This window comes from Hypomesus transpacificus, chromosome 6, assembly GCF_021917145.1.
Source record: "Hypomesus transpacificus isolate Combined female chromosome 6, fHypTra1, whole genome shotgun sequence".
Classification (NCBI taxonomy): domain Eukaryota; kingdom Metazoa; phylum Chordata; class Actinopteri; order Osmeriformes; family Osmeridae; genus Hypomesus; species Hypomesus transpacificus.
The window spans coordinates 10,444,903-10,459,002 of NC_061065.1; the positions used below are offsets into that span (position 1 = coordinate 10,444,903).

Sequence of the window (14,100 nt, forward strand, 5' to 3'; positions counted from 1 at the left end):
GCTTGTAGTCAGCACACACACACACACACACACACACACACACACACACACACACACACACACACACACACACACACACACACACACACACACACACACACACACACACACACACACGCAACCCCCAGGGATATGACATGAGTGTGTGTAATTGTGTGGTAATGATCAGATGTTTAAATATTTCAGCTGGTTAGCTTTCCCCTGGCGCAGCGGCGATCCATTGTGGGGGACAGGCTCTCAGGCAGCCCCAGGAACCACGCGTGGACAGCTCAGACAACACGTGAGGCACACGCTACTCACGCCCCCAAATATTCATGGCAGGCTCTTAGCTCCAGGCCAGGGAGGGGAGGGGGGGGAGGGAGAGAGACAGTGAGAAAGACTGGGAGAAGAAGAAAACGTAGAGATCGAGAGAAATAAATATTTTATATATCAACCAATCGATAGCGAGAAGAATTGGAGACAGAGAAAGAGAAAATGGGATGGAAAGAATATAAACGGCAGCGGTATGTATTCATTAGAATAATACAGCAACTATATTATAATTGTGTACATTTAAGATCGATGAGAAACAGAGTATATCTAGAGGTTGGGCAAATGTATGTTTTTCAGTTTACGCAGGAATTGGCATAGGAACATACTAAACATATCAGGGTGAGGAGAGTGTTTATTCGAGTGGTCTGATGTTTTTAGGGGTCACTTGGAAGGGGCAGGTACACACAGGGGGTCATGGTTGTCTCTCCTGTGCGTTACTGGACATGTTCCCAGCACGAGCCTTTGAGAGCTCCCTTGTTGCCTTGCATCAGAGTTTGATTGGTTTCCGCCCCCCCACAACAAGGAATTTAAGTCACTGCTGTATCGACGAGCTGTATCAACGAGCGTGCATTGGCCACCTGGGCAACCAGAGAATACGGCCTCCAGGAAGAGAGGTAAGGAACAAGCTGGAGACAGGAAGTAGGAAACAGGAAACCAGGAGTAGATGCAGGGCAGAGCCAGCCTGTAGGTAGTGTATGAACCAGGTACATACCAGCAAGGAACCAAAACCTTCTACTCAGCTTGGCCTGAAGGGCCACTATCTGGACGACCACTACAGGAAAGCACCCAAGATGTTCCTGCTCTGTTCTAGTTCCATCTTGGCCCGTGGGTTCATCTGCTGCTTCTGCTGTGACCCAGTTAGATAAATAGAACTCTGGACGTTCTGTCTGTGTCTGTCAGGTTCTGGTTGGATGCTTCTAGAATGTACAATTTTACAGCTGAGTACATGCTGAAGGTGGAACACCTGACTTAGGAGAGACAGTGGAGGCCTGTTAACACAAAGATTATCTCAGCGGCAGGCTAGAGTGATGATGGGGGTGGCACTGCCAGCATGAGCCAGGCAGGCTGTGTGGAAGGTCTGTTACATAGAGAACATATGAAATACCCCAGCTTGCTCCCCCCCCCCCCCCCCAACAGCTGTCTGTGTGACACAATGTGTGTGTGCGCGCGGGGGGGCTTCATTCCCACGTGCGTGTGCAGTCCCGTACCTCCTGCGCGCGGCCGCCGTCCCCTGCCTCGGATATCCTGACAGGGGTGGAGCGCTGGGAGACGGAGGCGTCGTCCTCGCGGTCCTCCTCCGAGTCGTCCTCCGAGCTGCTGGATATGGCCTCCTCACTGGGGGGGGGCGGGGCGCTGGCCGCAGTCTTCCTCTGGAGCACTGCCTCCTCCTTGCTGCTCTTATTACTGGGGAGGGGGGGAGGGGGGGTTGTGTGGCCAGTAGAGAGAGGGGAGGGGGGGAAGGTAGAGAAGAAAACACATACACACACCAGTTAAACCACAATCCGTAACACAGCAGCCCCAAGTGGTATCCAAGGCTGTTGCCAGGACACACAGTGAAAGCCTGTGTCAAAATATAGGGGAGCAACTGTGGAACGCTCGCAAAGGTTAACAGACAGTGATGAACCACGCTGTGGTTACTGCTTTGAGACCAGAAGGTAGCCTGACCGTGACCACAGCAGGAACAGTAGGGATAAGGCCTGACTGAGAGCAGGGCTTCGTCAGTCAGCCTGGAAACAGCACGCACACAACCTCCACGTGACACAACGGACAGACAGGGGAGGGCGAGAGAGGGAGGCAGGTGGCTGAGAGAGGGGGAGGGAAAAAGGAGTGAAATATGGGGGGGTGCACTCGACGGGACATAACAGATAGACGCCCCTGTAGTCATGTAACTGTACAGTCATGCACCATGAGCAACAACAGAGATCTTTCTGTGCTTCGAGAGATGTTAATAAAAATAATAAAAAATGAATACAAGTGTGATGAACCCACGAGAGTCAGAATTGTTGTTGTTTTTTGAACTACATTACATTACATTTAGTGATTTAGCAGACGCTCTTATCCAGAGCGACTTACAGTAAGTACAGGGACATTTTCCCCGAAGCGAGTAGGGTAAAGTGCCTTGCCCAAGGACACAACGTCATGTGTCCCGACCAGGAATCGAACTGGCAACATTCAGATTACTCGCCCGATGCCCTAACCGCTCAGCCACCTGAGAATCAAACTGGCAACCTTCAGATTACTAGCCCGATGCCCTAACCGCTCAGCCACCTGACTCCCTAGACTAATAAGAACGACAAATGAAGATAAATCAAGTCCAAGACGGCTTTGACTGTTGTGGCGTTCTAACTGCTCACAGAGAAAAGGATTGAAGGCGTCCTCTGCCAGTATAACGGCTAACCAAGAGAATGGCTTGTGTTGACTGCCCTTAGCTCTGGGACACACTGGGACAACAGTGGATGGGAAGCCAGAGAGGGGTGGGGGAGGGGATGGCAGAGAGTGTGCAGACACACAAGTGACCCATGTCAAACCACTTATTTCTGTCTCTACAAACACCTGCCTTAAATGCCCACCCCCCTCACACACACACCACACCAGGGTTTCCCGCAGCACTTTTCAGTTAAGTTACACACACGCATGCCGCCTTAACTTCGTCGTCCAAATATTTTTATAGCGATATCCGCAGTTGTCCTGTTTTCTCCCTTACATTCCAAACCGTGACCAATGCATCAGTCCCCCCCCCCCCCCGCATCAGTCTATCGCACAAACTACCCCCCTCCCCCCCAAACCCTGCACACCTTCTCCCTGCCTCATTTAAAAACACAGCAACACCAACGATACCAGATATAGGTCCATGAACGCATGTCTGGTGTTTCCTAGCAGTGCTGTAGTAGACGGGGACTAAGTGACTGCTTTGGAACATGTAGAGGAGCGAGGAGGAGACTGTGCGGGTGTTGCACATGTTTTCGGGGGTTTTATAAACTCACACCCTCATCAGCATGTACTCGAGTCAATGAATACCGAAAAACACAATAGAACCAAAACGTCCCGCACAAGCTTACCCCAGCACTGACTTCCCTGTCTCCTCTGGCTTCCTCACAGTGAAGGGACTGGGGTCCACTCCCACCGTCTTGGGCATGAACTCCCTGTGAGAACAAAGACACACACAGACGCGCACACACACACACACACACACACACACACACACACAGACATACGCACACAGACACGCACGGGAGCAGGATGTAGAGAGGAACTGGGCTAAGCATGTCCAAAAGTGTGTGTGTGTGTGTGTACACCACAGAATGGAAGTGGAGGAGACCACACTGGCCTGCAGATGGACCACCAGCCCTACCTGGCAGAGTTGGTCATGGCCACGCAGAACGTGTCGTCAAATGAGGTGAGCTCATATGGTTTGAAGAACTCTGTGTAGATGTCGATGCTCTGGTCATAGCGGTTGACCCTCTTCACCTTCACCTTCTTCATGTTCTCTTCACAAGGGACTGGATGGATCCAGCGGAAAACAGGGAAAACTATTAGGACAACCTAAACACAGGCTTACACGATTCATGTGCTATCGCTCTCTCACACACGCTCATATAACAAATATCATATGCTAACACGCCCTCGCGCACACACACAACAACGTAGACACGCAAGTGTATCATAAAGGGCAGGTGTAACTAGGTCATGGTAATGTTGATCTTCAAATGACTGAAGAAGAAAATCATGGATGTACCTTCATCATAGGGCAGTGGCAGATAGGACAAGATTCCCTCCGACCACCAGTACGTGTAGCTACACACACACACACACACACACATTTTGCAAAGAAAAAAAACATGGAATTGGTTCCCGGCCTCCACAACAGCTATTAGGCCTATGGTTCTATAACCCAGATATGGAGAGTGAATTCATAAAGCCAACCCTGGGACTAACATCGAACAAAAAATCCTTCTATTCAATAAGTCACAAAGGTACAGTAAATGGAGCAGTCACAGTAGTGAATACCAAGAACACCAAAGAACTGGGTAAAAACTAAGGGTGTCAGAGAGACAGACTGGACAGACTGCTCTCTCTCAGTAGTTGACTTAGTGCTGTTTCTGCCTGTGAAGTGTTGTGGTGTCATATGAGCACAGACAGTACAAGCCTAACAAACTCTGCCTGGCCCTCGCAGACAAGCAAACGTGTGTGTGGACACACACACACACACACACAGAAATAGAGTGGACGCCCTGTGGGAGTGTAGAAACAGCAGAGCTCTGCTATAGCACTGATTGTGTGTCTGTAAGTGTGACTGAGTGTCTGTGTGTGTGGATATGCACAAGATATGCTCTCAATCTCTATGGCCACCAACCTAGTTTGTTTACATGTTTCGGCAAATGGAGTTCCAAAATCTCCCATTTTGCAAACTAGGTCACATAATGACACAACAAACACGCGTCAGGAGGTGTGGGGAATAGTCTCCGACAGCCCCACCAGCGCCTAGCTGTGTTGGCCAGGGTGTCCAGTGAGGGGGTGTGTGGTACCTGCGGCGGTGGTGGAGCAGGGCCATGGTGTTGCTCTGGTGCAGGTAGAAGTCTGTAGGCAGCTCCCACAGGTGAGGCCTGTTGTCACATGGCTGATACACCTGCAGGAACAGGTTAATGGCATCCTGTCTGTCAGCATCTGAGAAACAGACAGAGGGAGGGAGGGATGGAGTGAGAGGGGATGAGAGAAAAAGAAGAGGAGAGAAAGAGTGCAATAAAAAAATTGAAAATCAAACAAACACACAAATCACAGACACGCAGGCATCACAGAAACAGTCAACACAGACACCAATGAGGAGATCATAAAAAACACAGAAGATGGAAGACAGTCAGCAGATACTGAACATACGAGAAACCTTCTCAAATCAAATACACACAAACCACCAGGGAAGTTTCCAGGAAAAAACAGGTGTGCAAACACAGATCCAAGACAAGAGCATGACTTCCTGGTCTCCTGTAAGTCCACATGGGTGTACGAAGAGTGGCACGTGCCTCAGCAGGCGTCAAAGCCAGTCAGGTGGTGCTTACCATCGTCCAACAGGCAGATCAATTATCCCCCAAATGATGGACTGCAGTCATAATTACAGCTCTTTACCCTACAACCAATTTGAAGGTAATTATCATCCTGAGCTTTGTCATCTGAAGCCTGTGGGTGAGAGTTCAGATCCTACACAGAAGCAGCCAAGGAGATTAGATTTGTGTTACTTTATACGCTGGAAATAATACTAGACAGTAAAGTCATTTTTGGAACATGTTAACCCACGGATGCACGTGGGTCTTTTGACTCATTATGTGATAAGTGGATGAGAAAAGGCATGTAACTTATTCCTGGGAAATAAACAGATAAAATGCAAAGATAACTTACAAGATGGCTGATCTGTGTGTGCGTGTGTGTATGTGTGTTTCTTTCTGTTTTGTACCTCACTTCCTGTCAACTTCAGTAACCAGACTGGCCCTCCACAGACCTAACAGGCAAGTGTCTAAATTCAGTTGCTGTCATAAGCCATAAATTCAGCATGGCCTTGTACAAGATTAGATGGAAAGGACATAACAAATTGAGCTTGTGGGGTCAATGAAATCACACACCTACTACGACCCAAACACACATCCTGTGCCTGACTTTAGGATCAAGGGCGGCTTAAGATACATGTTAGGAAAGTAGGAGGGGAGGGAGGGAGGGATGGAGGGACAGAGGTGGGGGGTGTTGAGGCTGAGGAAAAGCGAGTACGAAAAGAAGAAATGGTATTGAAATGGACATCATGATGTGGATTTTTTGGGTAAGAGAGGGTCAGATGCTTGGCTACAGTGGGTACTCAGTTAGGAGCTCAGAGACCCAAAATACTCAAACACCTGTAACAGTCTGCTAACTGACTCTAGGCACTGACGCTGACTCTAGTAACCGACTCTAGTAACCGACTCTAGTAACCGACTCTAGTAACCGACTCTAGTAACCGACTCTAGTAACCGACTCTAGTAACCGACTCTAGTAACTGACTCTGGTACCTGCATGTTAGCAGACTCTTAACTAAAAGGCCACTACTGTGTGTCCTGGAACATGCAGTACATTGGTCGTCAACCATGGCAACACTGAATGTTTCAACACTGTCACAACCTCCTGATGTGGGCTTTAGAAGCCAAACGATGAACGGCTGCAATTGTACACATCTCAAGGCTGTACTATGGAAAAAAAGACATATGCAAAAGAAAAAAAACCTGCCTGTCTGGATTTTGGAATTGTACTATGCTTTAACAACAGACTCTTTGCACATCTTGGTAAGAATGTGTGTTGGTCAAGTTCATCCTGTATTACAAGTCCCTTGAACCCTGGGAACGCAGCCTCTGAATACACACAGTGAGCAGAGAAAACACATATCAGACTTCATGATTGTACCATCAAAAAAGGACACATTCAGCTGTGGACCTGTAAAAAAAGATCCTTAATGTGAGACAGCCAGAGAGAAAGTGAATGTGTCCCAGAGTGTTCTGATTAAGGAGGAGGCTCGCCTGACTCGCACCACGGTAATAAGGGAAGGAAATTGCAATCAGGAAGAAGCGGGTGAGGAGGTGTTGGAGAAGGGCACCATGACAGCACACCGGCTGATTTAGTCTGACTGCTTTCCCTTTCTTCACTCTCTTTTTCTTTTCCCAGTCCTCTCACACAGTCCTTGCTAGGAGTGGAGGGTCGTTGGCAGGGGACTGGCTCAGGAGGGTTCCAGAATGACTGTGACCTGGACCCGCACTCAGGTGCCCCTAAGGTGCACAGGGTTGTGTCGCCATTGATTCAAATGGGAGTCGTTCAGGGTGCAGGGAAAACAAGGAGGTAAGATAAACGGATCAAAACCACACACGGTCATTGATACGGAAGAGGAGATAACTCAAAACTAGTGAGATTGCACATATACAGTCCAGTGGATCACATGACCCCGGCTCTCACCCACACTGGAGATGTGATTGGACACTTGGGGCTGCCAACTGCGTCACTGCGTGGCTGGCACGAGCAGAACTGCTAACAAAGATACTAGTGACAAGCTATGAGCAAATTAACTAAGCATTACAACAACAATCAGACCAGGGATGTGGGAGTTAACGTGTGTGTGTTTGTGAGTCAATGTGCCTCAGAAGGATCAATCCATGCTAGGAAAGCCAGACCCATTGTGGCAGCCACAATAACATCCACTATATTTAATTTCCCCATCCTATTCCAATAACAACAAAGACATTTTCTGCCCAAAGGATAAATGAGCCGATTCACTTGTATTCCTGTTACCAAAAGCGCCCCGCAGGAAATGTTTAGCATTTACTTTAAGATGATAAAAAAAGAGCTTGCCCACGCCATCAGTGATTATGTGTAGACGATGAGTCCCCGGGTGAAGTAATGATTCTTTAAGGCATCCCTTGTAACAACGAGCATCCCAAGTGTGTGTGTGTGTGTGTGTGTGTGCCAATGTGAGATTTCATGTGTTTTTTTTTTTTTTTTTTAATCTTGGGAAAATAGGGTGTGTGCATTAAAAGAAAGTCTCTGTCAATCAGCTGTCTTCTCTGAAACCCTTTAGGGCATCATTGCCGGGCAGCGAGGACCAATAACAGAAAGATCAAGCCTCATCAGTTTACCCCCAGACAGCAGGTATTAATAACTGTTAAACACATTAATCTATACTCAGTGCTTCTGAAGGCAGCAGATGACGAAAACTGCTCATCAATAAAGGGATTTACAGGCTCAAGGCAGTCATGGAATGGCTGAGGTCATTAGGAGACGTCTGGTGCCAATCCACATGACAAAGGACCTGGAGCCTCATATATAAACGTTGCGTACGCACAAAAAGCTTGCATACGCTGGTTTTCACGCACACGGTGTGATGTATAAAGATTTACTTGACGTGAGAATGTGCGGGCCGTCACAGAAACTTTTGAGCAGACGTGAGAATGTGCGGACCGTCCGCAAAGTCTTGTCTGGCTCTGTAACGTGGCGAATTCTAACTGAAAAGTGCCGAAACTCACCAAACATTACAAAATAAAGTTTCCAGTATGTTTATGACGTAGACTATTCAAAAAACATAATAATAAAAGTTTGATCATTAATGTGAATGATCACATCAAAATGCCAAAATCCCAAAACGGAAAATGCTATAGCCTTCTGTTTAATCCGCCACCACTTAATAACTTCTGTTAAACTTGAGGGTGTCAAACGAATGACAAAATCACTCAGGAAATGCATGTAACGCTAACCCTATAGCTGCCATCCTGTTACGATGCGCCACCACTTGTTTCTTAATTTAAAGTTTTACATCGGACCATTTCTTCTTAATTTCTGCCATGGTCCGGTTCTCTGAACCCACAGCATTTATGGCCCTATAATAATAAAATTATTTTGTTTGTAATGTACTTTATATTCAGCTCAATCTCAAAGTCCTACAGTTTAAAAACAAGAAAGAGCGCAAATAGTGACAGTTTTCCACTCCGCTGACTTTTTTTTGTCGCTAATATGATGACAGGCCGCCAAACAGGACACAATAGGTGCGTTCGACTTCATGCAGCACCGGCGTCACCTGCAAGCGCCTGCAACCCGGCTGACTTGAAGCAGCCAATGGCAATCTCAGCTTCAAGGGTGCCAGCTACAGCCGACTGTTGGCCAAGTCGAACACGCCTGTTTTCTCACCTCCACCTCGTCAGAACCTCGATCTCACAGTCACCGTATTTCTTAGAATAAACGCTGTGGCGTTTATTAAATAACGTTCATTTTTGGTGCAGCATTTATTCAAGGGTGGCATTTATTCAAAGAAACACGGTAATTCAGACAAAGAAATGACCTCAGGAGTACATTTATAGTCCATCTGCATATTCATTTATGGGAGGAGGCAAGGCGGGGTAAGTGGCTCGTTCATGTGCAGTCAATCTCATGCCAGGTCCTGCACAGGATAGCTGCGCAGGACCTGGCGTACAACCGGTTTTATACATGTGAATATTTCTGTGCGTAGGTACTTTTCGAGTTTTGGCCGTACGCCATCTTCTGGTATGAAAGCTGCGCAATCCTTTATACATGGGGCCCCAGAGCTCCGCTCACAGTTGAGTTCACCAATGGTTCAATACAGTAATGACATGCTCTTACTGTACATGGTGTGTGTGTACATGTGTAAGACGGGGAATTGTACACTTGATTTATATTATTATTTAGATGTGTCAATAGCCAAAAACGCGGAAAAACACTCATAATTAATTCCCTGTAGATGGAAAGTTAATGATGACTAATGGATGGTGGTGGGGGTAGAGGGGGGGCAATATTGTGTAACAGTAGGATTGTGAAGGAAAAAGTGAGTCTGCATTTCCATGGTAACCTAGGTTTTGGGGGGGCAGCTGTGGGCGGGGGGTGGGGGGGAGAGGAGGCTAGGGGGTTGAGAGGATGACTAAGCTCAACCCACAACATGGTCAATGCACCAAGTGTTTTTGTGTATGTGATGTGTGTGTATGGGGGGCTTTTACAGAGTAATTGAAAAGATATGACTAATACTTGGGGGAAATTGGAACTGGGTGGGATTAAGTTTGTGTGTGTGTGTGTGTGTGTGTGTACCTGAGAAGGCATTGCTGTAGTAACGGGACAGTGTCTGCATGATGTCCTTAGAGTGCTGCGTCCAGGGGGCGATCTTGCGGTATGTCTTCACCCTGTGGACCAGCTGGGAGCCGCCATACTGGAGAGAGAGGGTGTCTCCATGGTCCTCATAGAGCTCCTCAAACAGCCTGGACACACACACACACACACACACATACATTACAAACCCAGAACAGACGACTAGGCAATAGGTCAGTAACATAAGTGTTCTCAATGTGCTTCATTGAGTCTAAATTTTCAGTCAGTGCCTGAGTGCCTTGCATGTAAATGATGGATTGCTTTCAATAAGACTGTGACATGTACTAATGCTGTACTGTGCTGCGCTGTAAGATGGGCTAGTTACATACCGGACACAGTCTGTGTCAAATTGGAGCTTGGGCTTGTCAATCATGCCCAGTGCATAGAGTTGATAGGCCAGGGCACACTTCCCCACCATGAACTGGGCGGTGTTGGTCCGGTCTAGACAGTCCACACAGTTGGTCCGCAGGACTCCAGTCTGAAACAGGAAGTTGGTGTTGTTGTTGCTATGGTAATAGATATGGAGTACTCCCTTTTCTTTAAGAAATGTCTAATCAAATAACAAATATATACTGCATATTAATGTATTATAATACCTATATTAATTTTACATTAACAATATGTATTGTGTACATTGACAGAGGGAATACCAAAAGAAAGACAAGAACAGCTATTCCAAACTTGCAGACACACGAGCGATATCAGTGCTTACAGGTTACCATGGTAACATAACAACAAGACCATGTGGTGGGTTTTTCTCCATATGTGACAAGATCCTCTTAACCCAATTACTCCAATATTAGTGTTACCTAAGCATGAATCATAGCAGCACCACAACAGCCCAAAAAAAGGAAACATGAATAGAGGTCCTGGGAGTACGTTCTTCAGGAGGGTGTGTGGGATGTGGTTGGGGGTGTGTGCTTGTGTTGTTCTGTAATCATACCTGGACACGTCCATTGGAGGAGATGTGACCACCCAAGTCTCCCCATCTTGGATTAAAAAAAAACAAACAAAAAGGTCAGGCAAAATTTACAAACACAAGTCAAAAAAACGTTTTTGTGTGAATCTGTCACATACAGTATCACTCCAATCACATGTCAGTCATCTTCTATGGAAACGGTACTCCAGACTGGACTGAGAAACTTGGCCGGTGTGTGTTTGTGTATGTGGTTCTGTGTGTGTGAGGACAATAAACACACACAGAGTCAGGAAGGGATCTGGATTTACAGCACGTCCAGTCTTGGAATTGAGCCAGCATGGACTTTCTTAACCCTCAGAAGACAGAGTGAGTGTGTGAGATAGAGACACAGCTTTTTGTTTGTTAGAAAGAAACTGGGAGAGTGAATGTTTTTGAAGCTGGTGTTTGACAGTGCCTGCATCATAATACGGGTAAAGAATACAAGCATTAGCTTTGGTGCTGCAATTTTTGTAATGAAGCGGTCATGTCGACACCATGTGATTAGGATGTGTGGGATTTCAGGGTCCCTCAGCACTAGGTTGCATGGTCTGCCATCCTCTCATCCAGTTAGGCTCTGGCTGGTTACTTAGACAACCGCTGTCTCTATTAATGGGCCACATCTATGGGGAGTTCCCAGATGGACTTTGCTGATCCCCATTATCAGTATTTCTAACGGAGAAAAAGGTTATATTAAACCTGATTCTGAACTAGATAGAAAGTCGGGGTGGTAGGGCTTTGGGTCTTTGTAAGTGAGTGTTTGTGTGTTTGTGAGTTCCACGTTTGGGGAGGGTCCTGTAGTGAGGTAGTTGGATGGATAGCCCACCGGATGGAGAAGTGTGTGTAGGAGGGACTAACCTATCATCCGGCCGGAGGTTGTGGCAGTAGAAATCGGAGCGGTTGATGAAGAAGCCAGTCCTCTTGACCACATTCTCTGCTATCATACTGAGGCGATCCAGTACATTACACAGTTTACTGGGGCAGGGTGGGAAATTAGAGAAAGTTTGAGAAAAAAGGAGGTGGTGGGGAGAGAGAAAGTGAGATCAAAACAAATAAGAAAAGTAAGATAGAGGGACAGACAGAAAAAAGGGCAGATAAATAGAGAGGGTGCAAAGGGTGAGGGAGGAGAAAAGTGAGACTTTAAAAGAAACTTAATTGACAAAAGCGTTGAACATAGCAGTTGTGAGTGGACTCAGCCGTGTGGGTTCATGGATATTACCAAGGCTGCAGACATGAACACAAAATATATCCTTGCCTCCCTCAGTTTCCATGGCTACGGCAGCCATTAAGCTACCTGATTGTACATGAAAAACTGTGCACAGCAGTGTAGAAAATACGTTGTACAATTTCCTGACACGTGTCATGGATTGAGAAAGACCTGAGCCCAATGTGTGTGGGGAAATGTAAGTTAAGGTAAGATTTGTTCCCTTTATGGCAGTCTTATTTGACAGAAGATGAGCTGCTTCCCTTTGATGTAGCTCAATGCTAAGCTATGAAGGCAAGATAAACTAAATGATTGGCTGACAGCTACCTTTTGGTGTACCGTGCCATGTCCCAGGCAATGTAGTCGATGCAGTGTTCTGGTGGGAGGAACTGGTTGAGGTTTAAGATGGCTGGATACAACTCCTCACTCAGGATCTTCTCATGCTTCCGTTTCTCTCGTTTCTACACCCCGCCAAAAAAAACACCAATACAAAAGTATGATCCAAGACACAAAGCTGTGTTCGGTTATGAAACTGGGTCTATGGCCTAGTTTTACTTGGCACGTCATACTTTTCTGTCAGTAAATATTGAATTACATGACCACTTTGGTTGGACAGGAGAGAGAAACTTTTGTTGCAAAAAAATAATAACAATAATCTAGGTTGTTACCTAAACAACACCACTGTGACCAAAGCCATTTTCATCCATCAACACCCCATTCAAGACAAAAAAGAAGTTGTTTATTTTCTTCCGGTGAGTGAGTGAGTCATGTCATGTCACTCACGTCAGTTGTGTCTGTGTGTTTCTCTGACCGGAAGATTTAGTTCCTAATTGACTTTCTTTCTTAAGTAATGTTAATGACAAAATAAAGACATTGAAATAGAACAGCATATTTTAAACATCATGCCTGTATTAAAAACACCCAACTCCACCTGCCACTCCTTCCCCACCTCCTCCCTCTCTCCCCTCCTCCCTCTCTCTCCCCTCCTCCCTTTCTCCCCACATCCTTCCCCACCTCCTTCCTCTCCCCACCTCTTTCCCCACCTCCTCCCTCTCTCCCCTCCTCCTTCCCCACTTCCTTCCTCTCCCCTCCTCCTTCCCCTCCTCCTCCCTCTCTCCCCTCCTCCTTCCCCACCTCCTTCCTCTCCCCACCTCTTTCCCCTCCTCCTCCCTCTCTACCCTCCTCCTTCCACAACTTCCCTCCCTTCCTCCCTCCCCACTTCCAACCCCCCAACCCTCCTGTTTTTCTCCCCTCTTGCCCCCATTTAATGTGTGCCACTACACAGCTAATCACACACAACAGCCTTTAATATCCCACAGATATCAACACACATGCCAATCAGTATCCCAGCATGCAGCCTAATGAGCAGTGTGTTAATGGATAAATTAGTTCACCAAGTGTTCCACCACCTTGATACCATGACACACAGAGTCCACGTAAATAAAACTACTGGCCATTAGACACAACTCTGCATCATCATTTTCCATTAACACACACTTATAGAGGAACACACAAAGACACTCATGCACATACACACTACCACACACACAATTCCCATCTCTGGCCGTGATCACGGCCACCACTGTATATATCACTCCCACAGCCCCGTAGACTATTGCAATTTCATGGTTTATTTATGTTTAATATCAAACTGTCTTCCACATTCTGTCTCTCTCTCTCTCTCTCTGTCTCCATCTTTCTTTCTCAAGGAGGAAGAGGCATAGTGTGAAGATAGAGAGGTCCCCTTTCACACTCCCCTGGTCTCACATTTGTGTGAGGGAGCTGATTGGATATTTCGTTTTCCGTTGTCTTGGGAATGACAATTTGAGCTGGACACTGGACACACAACCAGGGAAGGCTCTGGATTTGCCCCGCAGTGTGGAGAGAAAGCTTACATGTCGAGTTGAGAGGATATGTGTGTGCCTGGGGAAAGTATATGAGTATGTTTTTAAGGTGTGTCAGCTGGTCGTGTGAGTCATAG

General features: G+C 46.7%; 1 protein-coding gene and 1 long non-coding RNA gene across 2 annotated transcripts in view; one reads left to right on the forward strand and one right to left on the reverse strand.

Annotated features, from left to right (window-relative positions):
* fig4a (FIG4 phosphoinositide 5-phosphatase a) overlaps positions 1-14,100 on the reverse strand; it is a 32,648-nt gene that overhangs the window by 7,340 nt on the left and 11,208 nt on the right. The window contains exons 12-21 of the mRNA XM_047021213.1: positions 12,447-12,580; positions 11,774-11,890; positions 10,904-10,949; positions 10,290-10,438; positions 9,904-10,070; positions 4,839-4,977; positions 4,049-4,107; positions 3,665-3,812; positions 3,372-3,455; positions 1,521-1,716 (exon numbers count right to left, since the gene is read on the reverse strand). Of these exons, the coding sequence (XP_046877169.1) occupies positions 1,521-1,716; positions 3,372-3,455; positions 3,665-3,812; positions 4,049-4,107; positions 4,839-4,977; positions 9,904-10,070; positions 10,290-10,438; positions 10,904-10,949; positions 11,774-11,890; positions 12,447-12,580 (1,239 nt within the window). The remainder of the gene's footprint in view (positions 1-1,520; positions 1,717-3,371; positions 3,456-3,664; positions 3,813-4,048; positions 4,108-4,838; positions 4,978-9,903; positions 10,071-10,289; positions 10,439-10,903; positions 10,950-11,773; positions 11,891-12,446; positions 12,581-14,100) is intronic.
* LOC124468516 lies at positions 6,707-13,911 on the forward strand. The gene is made up of 4 exons (XR_006956196.1): positions 6,707-6,894; positions 6,988-7,158; positions 7,892-7,962; positions 13,829-13,911. It is a non-coding gene; the product is annotated as an uncharacterized LOC124468516 (long non-coding RNA).